At 39.7% G+C, this 20,343-nt stretch overlaps 1 protein-coding gene across 1 annotated transcript in view; it reads left to right on the plus strand.

Annotated features, from left to right (window-relative positions):
• Nucleotides 1-262: 262 nt before the first annotated feature.
• The window catches only part of LOC140235768 (sperm-specific sodium:proton exchanger-like), a 28,341-nt gene continuing 8,260 nt past the window's right edge, over nt 263-20,343 (plus strand). Inside the window, exons 1-13 of the mRNA XM_072315777.1 lie at nt 263-491; nt 2,020-2,249; nt 3,894-4,059; nt 6,081-6,200; nt 6,807-7,077; nt 8,095-8,238; nt 9,122-9,372; nt 10,338-10,525; nt 11,615-11,761; nt 14,818-14,976; nt 16,496-16,765; nt 17,742-17,933; nt 19,605-19,806. Of these exons, the coding sequence (XP_072171878.1) occupies nt 263-491; nt 2,020-2,249; nt 3,894-4,059; nt 6,081-6,200; nt 6,807-7,077; nt 8,095-8,238; nt 9,122-9,372; nt 10,338-10,525; nt 11,615-11,761; nt 14,818-14,976; nt 16,496-16,765; nt 17,742-17,933; nt 19,605-19,806 (2,569 nt within the window). The remainder of the gene's footprint in view (nt 492-2,019; nt 2,250-3,893; nt 4,060-6,080; nt 6,201-6,806; nt 7,078-8,094; nt 8,239-9,121; nt 9,373-10,337; nt 10,526-11,614; nt 11,762-14,817; nt 14,977-16,495; nt 16,766-17,741; nt 17,934-19,604; nt 19,807-20,343) is intronic.

Raw genomic sequence — 20,343 nt, forward strand, 5'->3', positions numbered from 1 at the left:
CGTCATCCAATCCCCGCGCCCCCCATCATCCCCCATCCCATCAGCAAAATCAACCAGTAAACAAACTGGAAAGGCAGAAGCTGGAAAAAGGGAAAACTTGGTGTAGCTAAAGACGGAACAAAAACGAGAGAAAATATAGAAATGGAAGAAAAAATGGATGACAACCGGAAATGTAACGACTAGAAACAGGAAAGAATTGCTTGTGCTACTCAGCAACCGGTTTTGCTCTGCGGATTTGAGGAGAACTAATACACCATAAATCATGCGGCCACCCGAGTTGCTAAATATCTTACCGGCGGCCACAGCGGTCGCTGGTATCATGGTCCCCAGCGCTTCGGCTGGCGGTGGGCATGCTCCCCTGGTAGATGAGGACGATACAGCTACGGCGATGGACGGACTAACCACCCATCACTCTGAAGAATTCTACGATTCCCCTCACATACATGCACCGAAAGTGGTCGTTTTCATCTTTGGATGCTGTCTTTTGGGAGGTTAGAAAACTACTGTGAATAATTCCTCATACAAATAGGCCCTAAGTTTTTGATTGGTTAGTTTCTTTTTTTGTGAATTTCCTCGGCGCGACACTGTGGCGACCGTGTTGCTACTCTAGAAAGATCATGTAGACCTGGGGGTGTTTCACGAAGTCGAACTTGATTTAAGATTGACTAAAAATTATGCATGGTATGCCACTGGTTTCCCTGTTCAATTTCATTACATTAGGCTAATCATCACCCACTTCAAATTATCAGTATTAGTGTCAGTAATGTTTATACTTCACTGATTCCATTGTTATTAATCTTATCTTGTATTATCAATGGCTACATGAAAAAATGTCTCCAAAATCTTAATTCTTCTAGTAGAAAGTTGGCCAACATTGTGAAACACCCTCCAGCATAATATCCATTGTATAGACAATTTTAGGTCAACTCGCTTGTAAGTGGCCTAGTGGAGGGAGCAGACGGGACTAGCTCTGTATAGTGTAATTTCATAACCGAGGCGAAGGACTTGTCCCACACTCAGACCAACTAACTTCTACAAGTTCTAGCCCATACAAATGACTGGCCTAGTGTTGCACTTGTGGCACTCGCAATGGTAGTTGTGCATTTATGTCTGATCAGGGAATTTTCTTTGACATTCTAGATTGCCTGTTGTCAATCATGGGTTTACAATGGGCCAATCTTAATTTGCACAGCAACTTGAATTCTTTACATTGTCAAAATGATCAGTAAGAATATTTTCAAACATTTAAGTGCATATCAATATGTGTAGACTAATTTGAAGAATTGTCAACACCAAAATGTTCCAACGATTGTGATTAATTTTATCAGTTGGCTTTTGTAACATCATCATGCATTAGAAGGACAGAGCTGTTTCTATTTGATTTGAGTATAAAAAGGAAGCATTTAACGATTTATGTGATTATGTAATGGGACATGAACCACTTTGACCACTTTGAGACTAATTTGATTCCTCTAGTTAACTGCCTATCTGAATTTGGACCTTTTGAATTTTTGAAAGGACTGATTAGAATACCAGGTTGTGCAATCTTCAGCAAGTTTACCCTCATCTTCATTAGATGTGAAACTACTCATGCTCTTTTATATTTCATAAAAGGTTTCTCATTAAATATCTCACCAAAAAATGTTCAAATCCTGAAGTTAGGTCTCGACCAAAACTATATGAGCCCTTTTAACAAACGGAAAAAATTGTGGCATAAAAATTTTGCAAATTAGAGCCAATAACCTTTTTGTTTTTTTCCTCGTGAAACTTTTGCAAATTGCTGACCATGAAAAGTAGTACATGCACTGGATTGTGTAAGCAAATTCTTTTGTGTGCATTTTACCTTCGTGAATTGCGCATGTGGCTCTTCATGAAACTTGTGAACGTTGCATGCACGCGAAAATTTCTGGTTTATTAGTATTTGGTTTCTATACATTCAGCCGTGAAAGACTTCTTTATTTTCCTTCACCCTTCAATTCATGACTTCCCACCATCTCAACACGATACCTTTCCCCGTAGCCGTCAGCCGCTCGATCCTCAAGAAGGTGCCCATCCCTTACACCGTGGTGCTGCTGGTGCTGGGTGCCCTCCTTGGTTTCATCGCCTCCAGTGTGCCCCTGGTGGAGCAGCACACCACAGACATCGCCCACATGGACCCTCACGTCCTCCTCCAGATCTTCCTCCCCATCCTCATCTTTGAGTCGGCCTTCGCCATGGACGTCCACACCTTTATGCGCTCCTTCCTGCAGGCAAGAGATGTTTTATGTGTATACACACATACTTTAGTACCAGGTACTCATATCCACACACCATACTCTACACAAACACAAACACTCGTCACAGTTGCATATTAGTATGTACACACAAACGTGTTCACATACTATACACATGCACTACGCATACACTTAGTCAAACACAAAAACATGAATGGAGCACTCCCATGTACACAAACGCATGTACACACATGTTTATTTATTTTTGTTTATTTATTTATTTCGTTTTATTCTTACACATGTACATATACACACACACAATACACATACACAACCATGAACACTTAAAGCCCAAACAAAGTTCTGGTACGCCTGCAAAAGTTGTCAAATTGCGCTCCTAAATGTGAACGTATGCGTAGGAAATGTGCGGAATAAATCTGTGGTTAACAAGATATTCGATGGGTAATGACGAAAATGTGAAATATAAACCAAAAAGGTTCAGTCTCAGAACTTACCCGAAAGGGGTCAGGCTAAACTCGGATTCGGGTTTAACTCGGCCTCGCTTTGACGGCGGGCTGAGTTGTATTGGTTGTCCCTCTGGATTGTACGGTGTTGTACTATGGGAGCGGCCTGTATGAACTACGTTGTAGCGCTTCGCGTTCTGGCTACTCGCAGTATGGTCCGAGTTGTTACAATGCGCGCATCAAAAATCTATTTGGCGCGCATGCAAAATTAGTGTGCGCCTATCAAGCACCTCTAAAAACAATCAAAGACACTTGATAAACAACAACAAAAACTAATTCAAAGATCGCGCATCTGTCCCAGCAACTGAGGTGATGTGCGTATAGGCTTGAGGACCGCGCGCTGTCCATTTGTTTTGTACAGGATTAGCACGCACTTTCCTGTCTGTTCAGTGAGGCCTCATTTGGTATTATACAGTAGAATTATGGCAATCATGAACTGCGTATAAATTGTCTGAAATAGGGTCGAGTTCTCCCTGAGACCGAGTTAGTCTGGAGCCTTCTGGAATAAAAGTCTGTTTTCCGACTTTTATTATTTTTCTCAAAATACTCGAAAACGACTCATCATTCCGGCAAACCGCGTCAGCCAGGTAAGTTTCTTTGTAGACTCTTTCGATGTACATGTATTTCAAGCAAATATGAAATGGTGCCAGACGGGTTTTCAAGCCCTTACCAGAACTTTGTTTTCACTTTAACCCGTTGAGGACGGTTTGATTTTGCTACAACACGCATTTCCCATAGACGCTTGCCCGAGTATACTCGGGACTCGTCCTCAACGGGTTAAGCATACATCTATAGTATGCACTATTGGATGGTATGTGTAACTTGTATCAAAGAAAAGAAAAGAAGAGAACATTTTTACTGACTTGACCAGAACATGCTCAGTTTATTCCAAAGCAAGTAAGTTTAAAAAAATGACAAATGAAGGAAGACTACCACTTAATGATAGAAAAAAAAGCTTTTACAGTCTTGCTGTTTTTATGGTACAGCTTTGTGTGATTATGGTGTAATGCTTGTGCTTTAATCTGATGTATAATTTTCCTGTTTGATGCATCAGCTAAAATCTATAATGTAATGTTAAAGCAATACCATTCAGGGTTGCTCCATTGTTTTTGACTGGACTGTTTGACCTTTCAACCTTGACCCGTGCCCTTTGCAGGTCTGCATCTTGGCAGTCTTTGGTCTGGTCGTGGCCTCGGTCATGACCGCCATCCTGGCCATGTTCCTCTTCAACTACAACTGGAACTTCAGCGAGTCCATGATGTTTGGATCCATCATGAGCGCCACAGACCCTGTGGCAGTCGTTGCACTTCTCAAGGACCTGGGTGAGCCACCTTGACAAAATGCTTCGAGAAAAGTCTTGTCTCAAGACTGATATACTTTGCTATTTGGGTGTAATTTTGCATGTATATTCACCCACCAAATAATGTTTAAAGATGGTGAAAAGGAGTCCACTCTTGAATCAGATGGTCATTCTGTCAGGTGGTCAACTGTTCAGACCATTGGAAGCCTCGGGGAGCAAACTGCTTCCACAATTTTGGGATGATGGGTACAGTCAGACCGCAACGTCCTGAAAAGCCTTCGCATTTATCGTACGCGTATGCATGGACCTCGCGGACATGAATACGTAATGAGCTGGGAGACCACAGTTTTAGAGTGTATGTAAATCTAAACGACATTATCAATCTTCATGATTTATACATCGATAAAAAGCTGAAGAGTTGTACTTTGATGTAATTTGACCACTTAAAAGGTTGTGACATATAAAATATACTGAACAAGGAAATTATAAAACACAAAATTTGCATATTTTTCATTTTTCTTTAGAAGGGGTACACTAGACCAACGAAATTAAGGTGGACCAAAATGGAAGAGGTATAAAATGAAAGAGGAAATATCATTCTATGAAAATATAATGACTTTATGTGGACTGATCCTATGAACGGGTCAGGTTGGCGAATAAATCATTGCGTTGTACAGTTAATTTTTGACGAGATTTCAGTTTGCCGCGAATATGCGTTTCTGATTGGTTAATTCCTTCTGAGTGGAGAGTTGAACGAACCTCGCGGAATGACAGTAAACGTGTACTACTGAGTAGTACTCTACATAACAGTAATACACTGTGTGTAGATGACAGTGTAGGACCCTATGTTGTGTGTGTGTGCGCGTGCACAATGTATGTATACACACTCAGGTTCAGGCAACTGCAGCTAAGATCTCCACGCAAACAACAAGAACAACACACTCCACTCTGATCGACAACTCAACTTTGGCTTGAACTTTGTTTGCACAACTAGATAGAGTAGCATGCATTAATAAATAGCATACAAATCAATAATAAAAGATATAGCACTAAGTTTGCGCACATGAGTTCTTTGGGGCTCTCTATTTGGTATTAGAATAATTATTCCTCATTAATCCACTGTATACATCACTGAGTAATTTATCTAATAATACCCTGGGAGCGCACGATCATTCATGTATCTCAAATTGCCACACTATGATTTTTACTCGACGAGACTTTTAATTTTTATTGTTTTCTAAGCGAGGGACCAATTCAGTTCTTACTGTTCCATTATAACAAGTATATCTAAAACGTTGACTATTATTCATGTGGTGATTCAACCTATGAACGGGTCGGGTTGGCAGTAAATAGAAAGCCTTGTTCTAATTTGTCTCAGGGTCGTTTGGAAAATATCGATATAATGCAGAGATATGAATAATGGTATCATAAGCTCATTTTATATAATGTAAGCATTAAAAGGTGTGATTTATTTCAAAATTTCAAATATTCACAACCCATGTCAATTAGTCACGGAAAGTAGATCTTCATGTCGTCAATAAGTGAATCTCGTAGACCATGCACTTTGTCTCTGAATTATCTCGCAAAATCTCAGGTGCTGAGAAGGACATGCGCAAAAACCTGCGCGTACGATAAATTTTTTATTTGAGCTCATTAACAGCAGCGTTGTGGTCTGACTGGGTATTATTGTAAATACTTGATTTGTAGTCAGCATGATGGTCTGTAGGTGTAGTTATACAAGACAGAAGTTCAAAGCAGATATAAATATTACGTAAAGGGTTTTTTAGTGTGAATAGCCAAGAACCTGGGCACATAAAGGTTTAAGTGTAAAGTGGACACAAGTAACCCATCACATGAAGAACAGATGTATCATTTCATGTAGATTTCCAACCTCGTCAACTGACTGATGGTTGCACAGGACCGCTTTGTATCTTTCACTTCACCCTCTTAAAACTACTGCATTGAAGCACCACTGATATCTAGTGCAATATGGTTGCCTTTGGTGATCAAGGAGTTAATGCTTGTTTTGTGTTCCCTGTACAGGTGCCTCCAAACAGCTGGGCACTATCATAGAAGGTGAATCCCTCCTGAATGACGGCTGCGCCATCGTCATCTTCAACGTCTTCATGAAGATCGTCTTCTTCCCCCACTTGGCAAAGTCGGGTAAGATGTTTCTATTATCTCTCATAACTTTAATCTCGAAAAGCTCAAAATCCACAAAAAGTCACAGGGTAGGATTCTGTAAAATGGACCAAAATATGTTATTTGGGTTGAGCAACTCAATTTTTTAAAAGTTTTTCTTACCTTATAGAGCAGAGTAATCTTTTCTCTACTTATTATCAAAATATGGCAGCTTAAATCAAAGCTATAATCAAGATATTAGTGGTTTTTTGTGTGTGTTTTTTTTTACCGTACTTTTTTTTTTCTCATTGATGCTTCTGTGCAACATACCTGAGTCACTCTGATCTTTGCATTTTTGTTTCTCCCTTCTCTATGAAACTGCACTTCTTACCTCTTTCTTGTTTAAATTACTTTTTGAATGGGTTAGGACGGTCCAATTTTAACAAGTTATGTGTAATTCTTAAGCTTAGAGCTTGCTCTTTTCAACAGGTGGAAATTAAGTTTGCCTATGCTTTGTGGGTTTTGAGCTAGGTTTTCACATTTAAAACTATCAAAGATTGAAGGGTTTTGTACATGGACATGCATATATGTAATATTAGAATTAATCAAGATAAGTTTGATATATATTTTGGTTTGTTTTCCAAACAGCTGGTGAAAACGCCCTATACTTCCTGCAAGTTGCCATCGGCGGGCCCCTCTTCGGCTTCGGCATGGCCAAGATCACTGTCTTCTGGCTGTCACACATCTTCAATGACGCCCTGGTTGAGATCACCATCACCCTGGCCGCCACCTACCTCACCTACTACATCGGCGACGTCTGGCTCGGCGTCTCCGGCGTCCTGGCGGTCGTTGTGCTGGGGCTCATCGTGAACGCGGAGAAAACTTCCATCAGCCCAGAAGTTGAGGTCTTTCTTCACAGGTGGGTGAAGTCCTCCAATCCTTCGTGGTTGGTGACACGGCAGCTTAGATTGTGCAGTCCAATGTTGAAAAAGAAGCACTCACCTGCTCTCAACAAAACAACATCCCCCTTGAAATATCAAAATTGTGCTACTTACCCAGGGAATAATTTTCCAACTTAGATTTGATTAGCAATTTTAGCTGATAGATATTTTAAATGGTATCCTGTACACTTCTATGAAAGAAAACTGCTACACAAATCCTATGAAAGGATGGATAGTAAATTGCGATGTGATACCAGGAAAATTATTCCCTTGTACCTCAAGATGTTCAATTAACAGTTATACTATTGAGCAAGGATGTCATTTTATTTTGTGTGGAACACTTGTACCGTTTGCCTATTCAAACTCGTGCATTGATGTCCAGAGGCATGGAACTCATAAATTGTCATGGCGTTTATTGCAGGAAGGACCATTTCATTTGACTTCTTTTGTATGAATGTTTTGTGCATCTAATGGTTCATGACTTATATTATCCACTCTGTAATTGTCACAAATATCACCTTTTTTTTTTTCGTGAGAACATATGGAGATTTGAAATGCAGTGACAGTTATAAAATTAAATTTGTATAGCATTTGAAACAAAAGTTTCTCCGCACATTTCAAACAATGCATGAATACATTCATTTACTTAAAGGGATCGTATAGTTTTGGTTGAGACCTAATTTCAGGTTTCTAACATTTTTTGGTGAGATAATGAGAAACCTCTTATGAAATACGAAAGAGCATGTAATTCCATGAGGAATTCAACGTTTATTTGATGAAAATTGGTTTTGAAAGGAAGTAGGCATGAGAAAAATCAGGATAAAGAGGAGAAATATGATATCTTCTTTGTTTTCTGTCTGGGTTTTAGAGAAACTTTCATCATTCTGTTTGCATGCTTTCACTCTGTTCTATAGAATTTACTCAAATGTAGAGTTAGGTCACTCTTTCAATTCCAGGAGTATTGTAAGTCCAGTCTTTGGTTTTGTTTGCTGTAGATTCTGGGAGATGCTAGCCTACCTAGCTAACACTCTCATCTTCATGATGGTGGGTGTGGTCGTGACCCAAAAAGCTCTGGTCAGCGTGGAAAATATGGACTGGTTCTACCTGGTTGGACTCTACCTGGCAGTCAACATCATCAGGTGAGAAAGAGACAGAGAGAGAGAGAGAGAGAGAAATAGGGTGGTCGTTGCTATGACAATATCAGTGCTAAAGTGAGGCAGTGGTGTGTAATTTTCTACTGTGACTGCTGGGCCCCATTTCATAAACGATGTTAGGATAGCAACTTTTGATGGAATGGCAACTTCTCATAGCAACAGCCAATAAGGAAGCTGGATTCTTGCCGTTGCCATGACAATTTCCATTCCAGCAAGAGTTGCCATCATATCAACTTTTTTTTTTTTTGAAATGGGGTCCAGGATTTTTAGAGGTGCCTTTATGGATGGAAGTGAGACCAATGGTACTGGCATTTTGGAGTGATAGGTTTATGGAGATGAACTTTCACAGACTTTCACGCACAGCCCACAAAGAGTATTGGTGTGAAATAGTGGGGATAAGGAAGAAATGCCAGCTGTGCCATTTTTGTAAGATTTTTTTACCTCACAGAATATTTTTCTCTGTTAGTTTGTGAATATTGGCAGCTTTTGTAAGGTGATGAGATTATGAGATGATTCAGAAGGAGAAAATATTGGACTGTAGCCAGTTTCATCACACTACAGTTGTAAATAGTGTATTGTTGATGCTTGATAATTCATATCAATTGTCCACTTTTGTGAAAATGTGCTTTCAACCAGTATTTTACAAGAAATACAACCATTCACTTTATTGAAAATCTTGCACACTGGATGCCTTATAGTATGGCTACATCACAGGATAGCCTTAGTAATCACTTTGATGACATGATTATCCAGAATGATGGCACAAAATTTTCACAATTCTCCAGTTGGGGAGTTAATTATCATTATTATTATTATTATTATCATCATCATTATTTCCATTCCATTTATTTTGTAATGTCTGCATCAGGGGTCTTGTCATCAGCTTCTTCAGCCCAATCCTGGCCCGCATCGGCTACGGCCTGACCTGGCGCAACGCCGTGGTGATGACCTGGGGCGGCCTGCGGGGGGCCGTGGGCCTGGCCCTGGCCCTGGTCGTCGAGACCCTGGCTGGGGAGGGCGACGACATCGGAGACAAGTTCCTCTTCCACACGGCCGGCATCGTCGTGCTCACCCTCATCATCAACGCCACCACCATCCAGTCCCTCCTCGGGATGCTGGGTGAGCATCCTTTTTAAACCCTTGCATGCTGAAAGTGCTGAATTGCACAGAAAAACCCAGTATAGTGTTTTACACACTGTCTGAGTCCCTGGCACATAACGGGTTAATACCAAAAACAGGCTTTATAGACCCATGACAAAAGTTTTGCAAACAAGAAAAGATTAAAAGCTACCGTACATAGTACAGTAGTGCTGTTAATTGTCCTCATCTCATACTACCGTTTCCATGGGAATCTCATCCGCAAGAAAGGTCCTACCCAGGCACAATGTTTCACTTCACAGCCTTTGAAGTATTTTGGCGAATATGTTTCTTGCTATTCATTTGAGGTGCTGTGATAAGTAGCCCCCCCCCCCCATATTAAAAAAAATTAAATAAAATAAAAAAATGGTTCCCATGAATGTAGCACCACTGTATGGCTTCTGATCAACGAGATGGCATTAAAATTCTAAGGAGCCTGGTGTTCTTCACTGAATAAGTTATCCTTTTCCCCATTTATCTGTGTAGACCTACATTGTCCTGTGTTTGCTTAATTTGTACAAGTCATGGAAGTTAGAAATGAATAACAATTAGGAAAGTTGTAAACCAATCTGGGGGTTTTGTTGGTGGTGATTTTATGCTGGCAGAATAGCACTTACAAGTAAACGAAACCCTGGTTCTGTCTAGTCAGATCAATTTTAAACCAAATTTGATATAACTGTGTTGTAAGCTATAGATCAGAGAAGATTTGCCCATTGTCTAAAAGTCACTAATTAGCCAGAATTTTCTCTAATTTAAAATCTCTTCCTTATGTGATATTATGGGGATTTTTTTTTTTTTTTTTTTTTTTTTTTAACCAATTAGCAATCCCCAATTATGCTGAAGATGAAAAATATGTGGGTATGAACATGGCATTAGATATTCCTTGTATGTTATTGATTGAAGTTAAGATAGTCTGGAACTCCTGACTCTTTTCTGTGTTTGCACAGGTATGAGTGATATCTCCATACCGAAACGGCTGGCCATGGCTGGTGCTGTGCGGCGAATTCAGGACGGACAAAAGCGCACGTTCAACATGCTAAAGTCGGACCGCTTCCTGGCAGACGCTGACTGGGACATTGCAGAGAATGTTTGCCACATCAGTGACCCTTACAGCAGCAAGAAGGATGATAATGATGTAATATTTCTTTCTTTTTTGTTGTTGTTTGTTGGCAAATGATATTGAAGGAGGCATGGATAAACTGCAGTACTGTACTAGTATGATCTCTATGACAGTGGAAGAACTTAAATTAATCATAGAAGTATTACTAATGGTGATGAAAATGATGATTATGATAAAACCATTGATAATAATAATGATGATACCAGCAACAACAATATTCAAAGATTATCAATATGATGATGTTAGTAGCAATATCAATAATGATTACATATGTATGTATTGATACTAATTATGTCATTTGTGATGACATTTATGATAAAAGTAACTATATAGTGATAAAACGTTATAATGGAAGTGGGAGTTTGCAATCAATTCGGATGATAGGTGATAATAATTCTGATTCAGTCATATTGCAAATGTATACACAATGCAGATACGGTCTGTGGTGAATTTATGTAACAATGCATGTAGAATGAGTTGATGAATGGGTAGATTGGATTAAATTCAAGATTTAGAATACACCAAGATGAAGATTTTTGTGGAGTTTTATGGTCTCTTTTCCTTTTTCTTCCCTTTCTTATATGACTTCTCCGTCTTCTTCTTTTTCTTTGTCTTTTCATCCTTCATCTTCTCTTTCCTCCTCCTTCTTCTTCTTCATCTTCTTCTTCATCCTCCTCTTCCTCTTCCTCTTCTTCTCTGTCATCTTTTTCTTCTCCTTTATTTCTTTTCTTCTTCTGCCTCCTTTTCTCTTCCTCTCCTTCATCTTCTTTTTCTCCTCCATTTTTCTTCTTCTTCTTCTTCTTCTTCTTCTTCTTCTTCATTCTCTTTCTCTTCCTTCTTTTCTTCAACATCGTCATCATCACCAATGTGAATAGTTTGCAAGTGTGATGTAAATAAAGTACCATTTTCAAAAGTCTAAAAACATTCATCTTCTTGCTCGTTTTCATCTCCATCTTCTTCTTCATCTTCTACATTTTTTCTTCTCCTCCTCCTTTTTATCTTTCTTTCTTCTTCTTCTTCTTCTTCTTCTTCTTCTTCATCTTCTTCTTCATCTTCTTCTTCATCCTCTACTTCGTCATCGTCGTCGTCATCGTACTGTCGCAGGAGGAGGAGTTCATGGACCAGCTGGTGATGTCTGAGAGGAAGAGCATGTGTCCAGGCTGCCGGGCCATGGTGCCCAACGAGCCCACCCACAAGGAGTTTGCCGACATGATGGAGGAGTCCCGCCTCCGCATGCTCAAGGCCGAAAAGGTTGCAATCACAAATCCAAATCCGTATCTCAAGACTTGGATGCTTGAAGGCTGGATGTTTGTTCTTGTTAATGATTCAGTTTGTAATTGTCCCCGCCGAACGAGTTCGAGCAGGGGACTATGAAACGGGCTCCGTACGCGTGTGTGTCCGTGTGTCCGTCCGTCCGTCCGTCCGTGTGTGCGTCCGTGTGTGATCAAAATTTTCAAAATGCTACTCCTTCGCCATTTCAAACCCGATTTTGATTCTGTTTGCTTTATATGATAGCACTACATGGGAGCTTTGAAACTTCTATACAGAATTTCAGTTGTGACCTTTGACCTTGACCTTTGACCTGTATTGTACATTTTACTTCAAAATGCTACTCCTTCGTCATTTCTCACCCGATTTTGATTCCGTTTGCTTTATATGATGGCACTAGGTGAGGGCTTCGAAACTTCTACACAGAATTTTGACCTTTGACTTCTTTGACCTTTGACCTTGATTTTTGACCTATATTGTACATTGCCTACAAAATGCTACTCCTTCGCTATTTCTAACCCGATTTTGATTCCGTTTGCTTTATGTGATGGCACTAGGTGAGGGCTTCAAAACTTCTACACAGAATTTTGACCTTTGACTTCTTTGACCTTTGACCTTGATTTTTGACCTATATTGTACATTTTGCTACAAAATGCTACTCCTTCGCCATTTGTAACCCGATTTCAATTCCGTTTGCTTTAAGTGATGGCACTAGGTGAGGGCTTCAAAACTTCTACACAGAATTTTGACCTTTGACTTCTTTGACCTTTGACCTTGATTTTTGACCTATATTGTACATTGCCTACAAAATGCTACTCCTTCGCTATTTCTAACCCGATTTCGATTCCGTTTGCTTTATGTGATGGCACTAGGTGAGGGCTTCAAAACTTCTGCATAGAGTTTTGACCTTTGACCTTCATCTTTTTACCTATATTGTACATTTTACTACTAAATGCTACTTCCGGCGGGGACATATATTACGCACCGCGTAATTTCTACTTTTCCTTGTTTTTTTTTGCATTTATTGTCCCCTCACATATCTAATCTAATCATTGCACTATTTGTCGTGAGTTTATTTGTAGTTCTTAAGTTCTGAACAAAGGCCTAACTTTAGAACAGATAACTTCATGCAGTGTTGGAACACAGTGATGAAATGATTTGTAGTTTCCAGTTCTCATCCAGCAAACAATATGAAAGTAACCTGAGTTCTCATATCCTATTAAATATTCTTACCACAAAATTTTCTCTGTATTCAGTGATTAAGATTCATATGTGTATTACTTTGTGAGTGCTCGCCTTATGAAAAACTGATTTATGCACAACTATTTATGTTATAGAATTTGCATATTACCTATCTCAGCACATTATTAGTTCAGTGGTGTATTTGCTCTATTCATTCTTGTTCTCGGAGAACTGTAATATGTTATCTTTTCCAAGGTTTATAACATCTGCATTTCTTACGTTTATCATCATCAAATAGACCTTTTTTTTTTCTTCTCTCTATCTTTCATCATCTTTTGCATGTATATCTCCCTCTCTCTCCTTTTCTCTTTGCTCCTGGGTTTATACTTTCTTTTATGCCTGTTGATCTGTTTGTACCTAATGTTTTTATGCCTCCGCCACGAAGTGGTGCCGGAGGCATTATGTTTTCGGGTTGTCCGTCCGTCCGTCCTTCCGTCCGTCCTTCCGTCCGTCCGTCCGTCCGTCCTTCCGTCTGTCCGTCCGTCCGTCCTTCCGTCCGTCCGTAATGAATTTTGTGGACAAGGTAACTATCGAAACCTGTTGAGGTATCCTAATGAAACTTGGCATGTATGTGTATTAGGGGGTGAAGTTGTGCCTATCAACTTTTGGGTGCACATGCTCAAGGTCAAAGGTCAAAAGGTCAAGGTCAAATACATAAAATTTCACTATTTCCACTATATCTATTGAAGGCCTGAAGATATTTTCTTGAAACTTAGTGTATACATGTATTAACCAATTAAGATTCTCTGGTGAAAGTTTGGGTCATGAGGTCAAAGGTCAAAGGTCAAAAGGTCAGGGTCAAATACATAAAATTTCACTATTTCCACCATATCTATTGAATGCCTGAAGAGATTTTCTTGAAACTTAGTGTATACATGTATTACCCAATTAAGATTCTCTGGTGAAAGTTTGGGTCATGAGGTCAAAGGTCAAAAGGTCAAGTAAAAATATTAAAACTTCTTTTTTTTCTCCGTACCTTGGAAAATTGTTCAAGGTATCTTCATGGAACATAGTATATACATGTACTGACTGGAAGTGATTATCTAGAGAATGTAGGGTTCATGGGGTCAAAGGTCAGGGGTCAAAGGTCAAGTGCAAGACTTCAAAATTTTACTATTACCCTCATATTTATGCAATGCCAGTAGGGTTATTTTTTTACACTTGGTGTATGCGTGTGTAACCTAATAGAAATTCTCTGGAAAGTTTTTTTTTCTCTTTTTGCCTCAAAGGTCAAAAGGTCAAAGATCAAGTGAAATTGCTGAACTAACTTTTTCCTCCATATCTCGGAAGTGGCTCAAGTTACCTTGAAACTTAGTACATATTATGCATGTTCTACCTGAAAGTAATTATCTTATGAATTTTAGGGTCAAGGGCCAGATGAAAATGGTAACAATTTACTATTCAATTCAGAAATTGCACTTTTTCTCCACGCCTGTACATGTACCTTGAAAATTACTAAATGCCTAAATGTATGAATGGGTCAAAGTCAAGTTAAAGTCCTTAAATCCCTAGATACATGCTCTCCTATTCATCCAATTAAACCTACGTCAAGGAAGGTGAAAATTCAACACATTTGTGACAAACTTGTCATTCCAATATTTTGCCAATTTTGTGAAAATGTAATCACACAGTGTCCACATGTACTATCTAGACCTATTGGGAAAATCATGCATTATGGCGGAGGCATACCAGTCGCCAAAGCGACATTTCTAGTTTTTTTTTTTTTTTAATCTTGCAAACCAGTCTCATTTATGCTTTCTTTTTTTTTTTTCTCATCTGCTGCACCAACCCCGCAGGTCAGCTACTGGAAGCAGTTTGAGCACGGCATGCTGGCCCGGGAGGCTGTGCGCCTCCTGGTCCAACACGCCGAGGTCGCGGCCGACGGCAAAGACCAGTTCATCATGGTCAGTGAGCTGAAGAAGTCGTGGCAGATCCGAGGCATCTACCCTTGGCTGGTGAGCCCATGCGCAAACTTAAAAAGGGGAAAGTCAACCCTGATATCATGTTGCTTTGTATGAAAAGAAAACAATCAGAGGAGTAAGTTAATGGAAATTTTTTGGGAAAAAAAAATTGGTCAAAAAAAGAAAAGAAAAAGAAATTGTGACCTGTAGGGATTGTATAGTTTTGGTTGAGACCTGACTTCAGGTTTCTAACAATTTTTGGTGAGATAATTAGAAACCTCACATGAAATGTGAGATATCCAAAACAGAGCGATCTGAATAAAAGGTGGGACCCACTTTTCATTACAATCGCTTTGTAATGAAGTTGTTTAGCAGCTCTCTGTTCGGTGTCAGCGTGCATGCGCCCACTCTCGGCTGAAATGCTGACAGAGAAGACTCTTAAACCAAACTTAATTGGTCATACAAGTAGATAAGTATACCCTAGCTTGTAAACCTCACCTAGAAGGCTCCTGACTTCCAATCTCTTTGTAACTGTAGCCTGGAAACCCTTATTATTCAACTCCATGCACACATGTTGACTTTTATGTTAGGGAATTCTCTTAAAGGGACTGTACAGTACTGGTTGAGGTGGGGATCCATGTTTTGAACATTCCTAAGTGAGATAATGAGAAACCTCTTATGAAATATGAAAGAGCAAGTAATTTTAAGAAGGATTCAACGTTTATTTGACAAAAATTGGTTTTCAAATGGCTGAGATATCAAAAAAAGTGATAGTAATAAAAGGCGACAGGCCACACCTTTTATTAGGATCTCTTTGTTTCACTTTGTTTTTGGATATCTCAGCCATTTCAAAACCAATTTTCATCAAATAAACTTTTGATACCCCATAGAATTGCATGCTCTTTGACATCTCATAGAGTGGTTTCTGAATATCTCGCAAAACGTTAAAGGCTAAATCCTCACCTCGACCAGAACTGTACACACCCTTTAACATATGATCAGCTTTAAAATCTCATGCAAGCTACTTATCAAAAGTCTGAAACGTGTGTTTACAAACACACTTTAGGAAGTCGGCTGGCAACTCACTAAAGTGACTCATCCCAGACCTAGTTTATCTTCATCAGAAATCATAATACAGGGCATTTTTCTGAGCTTTCTACCCCAATACCTTTTGCAAATTTAGCTCTGTAGCTTACTCATAAGGACACATTTTACTAATTGACTAGTGTGCAAGCAAACAGTGCAGTCACCCAATTCACAAACTCAGAATCAAAGCCCACATTATGAGAAACCTTTGGTGAACTATAACCTGTGTGCTGACTCGTATTTCCAACTTTCACAAATGTGTTAGTAGTAATTTATGCTCCTTCCCCATAGCTCTAAAGTTGGTAGGTCTTGCAGAAGAGAGGAGAAATCTTCAAATGATTTTGTAAGACAAAAGTAAGACCAAAATGCAGTTGGAACCGTAGATTCCAAGCTTGTTTTCAGCCTTCTGGCTGTAAGGTAGTGTGGAATCAATGTGGAAAGATTTGACTCCAACTCATTCTTGCATTCTGTTTGTTTCCACATGCAGAAACGTAAACTGGAGGATCTCATCAGCGAGCGCAAGGCAGCGGCGATCCCGATGCCGAAGAACCGCTTCGCCAAGCTCATGTACCGCCTCGCCCACACCACGGGCTTCGAGGTCACCATCAACTTCGCCATCTTCCTCAACATCATCCCAATCATCATGGAGTTCTCGTACCCCGACAAGGAGTCGGCCGCCTACCTCCGCATCCTCCCCTACCTCCGCTACTCCAACTTTGTCTTCTTCGCCATCTACGTCCTTGAGGCCATTATCAAGGTGAGTGGGAGGGGGCCCAATGATCCCTATAGGAAGTAACTAGATATCTAATCTATAGGGCAGTTCTTTTGAAGCCACCGTGCCACCATCTTACTTCGCTCATTGCCCATACACTTATGTATAGAGCTCAGCGACATTATGTGATCTTGGTGACAGTCTCTGTTGGAAGATGTGTTCAAATCTCCATAGAATGTGCCTGGTAACAATTAGGTGGCAGCGCGGCAGCTTCACTTGTCAGTACAACATGAATGGGCGAATGAGATATCCAGATATACCCTATAGAGATCAGTGGTCAAGGCCCATCTCAGTCAGTGTAGTTGTGGCTGTATGCCTTGATAATGGTGATACTTATTCCACGCATCACTGTATATTTCTGCGTGTCTGCCTTGCTGAAAAAAACAAAATGAAGATTTATGGGTATTTTTGAGAGTATGTGTGATATGAATGATTTGTGTTTATGTTGGCATGAATGCAGGTCAATTCACATTGATTGATGGATAATCGATTTATTATGTGAAAGTACTGTCAGTGAGAAATGTATGTGGTGATGCCTTTTTCCACTACTTGGAAACAGATTAAACAATAAAATATCCTTACTCTTTTTTTTTTTCTCCCCGTTTCTTTCTGTCTCTTTGCCTATCTGTCTATTTATCCTTCTCTCTCTCTCTCTCTCTCTATTTCCTTGTGTTTCATTTTCTCTCAGTCTTTTAAACATAAGAATATGTACCCCTTTAATATCATACCCGTATTACGTACCCTATATCATGTGTAGATCTGTGATCCATCTGCCTATCTTTAAAGTGAGCTCTCAGGTTCGTATCTGTATACTATGCAAACATTCATATTCCTTAATTCTGTTGACTTGCCTTTCTATCTGCACCTATTTGTATTTTCTTCTCTCGTTGATATTTGTTGTCTGTCTGTTTCTTCACCAATTCCTTCACTTATCAATATCATCCTGTGGTCTACCTTGTAGATCATTGGTCTGCGGCGCTACTACATCGTCAGCCACTGGAACAAGTTCGACGCCTTCATCCTCCTCCTCTCCCTCGTCGACATCCTGATCGCCGAGACGCTGGTGACGAGGTTCAACTTCAACGTGTCGGCCCTGAAGATGGTCAAACTCTTCCGGCTCATGCGTGGCCTCAGGATGCTCAGACTCACCAAGGTGCAGATTAAAGAAAAGCCAGATAAATGAATGGATAGAGGAATGAGTGAATGAATGAATGAGAGATTAAATGAATGAATGAATGAATGAATGAGAGATTAAATGAATGAATGAATGAATGAATGAATGAGAGATTAAATGAATGAATGAATGAATGAATGAATGAATGAATGAATGACAGATTAAATGAATGAGAGATTAAATGAATGAATGAATGAGAGATTAAATGAATGAATGAATGAATGAATGAATGAGAGATTAAATGAATGAATCGATGGATGGATGGATGGAAGGATTGATGGGTATATTGTATTCTTTGATGGATGGATTGATGGATGGATATATGTGACCCGCTACAACAAAAGGGTCCTAAAGTCGCGCACGGTCGAAGCCGTGAAAATCGAGTTTGAAGTCAGAGCATCAAAATTGGTCAAAACTTATGATTTTCTGATTTTGACATATTATTGGAGTCTGACATGTCTTCTATCATCTGTCGAAATTTTGAAGCAAAATGATGAAAGGAAAGACCAAAAAATAGCATTTTTCTGGGCCATGTTTTTTGGCGTTTCAACGAAGCAGAAACTGGTTCGAAAATTTGGATTGAGTGCCACAGATAGGCTCTGCCCCTAACAACGACCAGAGTGATCTCATTGGTCAGTTTGCTGCTTGCCGCTAACCGAAGCGTGAAGCTCGTACACTGCCCAGTCGACTGGTGCGTGCGGGCGGGGTGCGCTATGCCCAGCCGCTTCTCCTGGCATCCTGGTCACTGATTGGTCGGTGAGGAGACCGCCGACGCTGTGCTTGAATGAGCATTTCGGGGGTTGCTAGGGCTTACCTTCTAATGTCAGGAGGTGAAAACTTACTTGCGTGTCCCTTGATCGCGATTGCGTCGCAAGGAAAACTTTTAGGGCGCTTTTCTCGAAACAGTGATTTCCCAGACGTCTCGACATGCTCTCTTTTAAACATCGATATCTCCGCAGCCGATTATTTTTATAAGATGTGTTATATATCAATTTAAAGCAGAAAGAAAGGGAATTATGTCATGCAATTTTCAAATAATCGACCTCGCCCGACTTTAGGATCATTTCGTTGTAGCGGGTCACATATGGATTGATGTGTAGATAGACACATGAATGGATTGATGGATAGATATTTGATTGATTGATAAGTGGTTGAAGGATGAATAAGTGGATATTAATTAGACTGATGGATGAATTGATTGATTCATGGATTGATTGATGGATCGATGGATGGATGAATGGTTTACCCTCTTTTTTCCCTTGTCCTTTTTTTAAATGTAATAACCTTTTTCTCTCGGAAGCTCACTCCACTTATCTCCCAAAATAAACACTCACAGATGTCATGCTTTTCCAGTCTGTGTGAATTTGTAATGCATTCAAAATGAAGGAAACATTGTTTTGACCTATCATATTTCTTCACAATTTTCTTTAAATGAGGAGATTGGAAAAAAAAAAGTTTTAATCGCTTTCATCTATCTTATATGTTTGAATTCATTGCATGAGTTTCTTTGCTGTGGTAATAGTTCATAAATGCATGCGTCATATGCGTCAATATGAAATTATCAAAGAAATTATGCATTAACTCTTTTTTTGACAAATGACTCCATACCACATGCATGAATGACACAATGATTTTGTCATCTTCTCTCAGGTCATGATCCCGCGACTCATCGGCGTGGTCAACGGCCGCATCAACCGCCAGCTCAGCCTGGGCTACGACGTCGGAAAGGGCTTCATCATCGGTGAGGAGGAGGTGAGCAAGCTCATCGACCACATGGTGGACAACAAGAAGATCCTGAGGGAGCTCAAGCATATCTCGGACACGGGGCGACTTCAGGTCATCAAGGAACTTGGTGAGACTTGCAATGGAGCTTATTAACAAGCTTGGTCTTTTATTAGAGCTGAGTATGAGTTTTGAGCTGAATATAAGTTCATCAAGGAGCTTGGTAAGTCTTGCAGTAATGTTGATAAATTTTGGTCCTCGGTTTATCCAAGTATGAGTTCATCAATCATCTTTGTGAGTCTTGAAGTGAAGTCGATAAATTTTGGTTCTAATTTGAGTTGAGTATGAGTTCAATCAAGCAGCTTGGTGAATCTTCAGTGGAGTTCAAAAAGTTTGGTTTCTCGGTGCAGGCGAGTGCGAGTTCATCAAGGAGCTTGATGAGTTTTGCAGTGGAGTTTGGTGTCTAATTCCTGTGGAGATGAACAAGTTTGATTTCATGGCAGAACTTTGAAACCCCCTCTATGAGAGGATTGTTGAGACTTTTAGTTTTATATATAAATATGCATATTTGGGTTTTGTTTTGTTTGTTTTGTTTTTATTAGGATAACTTAGATACAATCCAGAGAGCACCCAAAGTTTCTATGTAGTAATAGGTTTGTAAGATGAC

The sequence above is a fragment of the Diadema setosum genome, chromosome 12 (genome assembly GCF_964275005.1).
Source record: "Diadema setosum chromosome 12, eeDiaSeto1, whole genome shotgun sequence".
NCBI classification, from domain to species: Eukaryota; Metazoa; Echinodermata; class Echinoidea; order Diadematoida; family Diadematidae; genus Diadema; species Diadema setosum.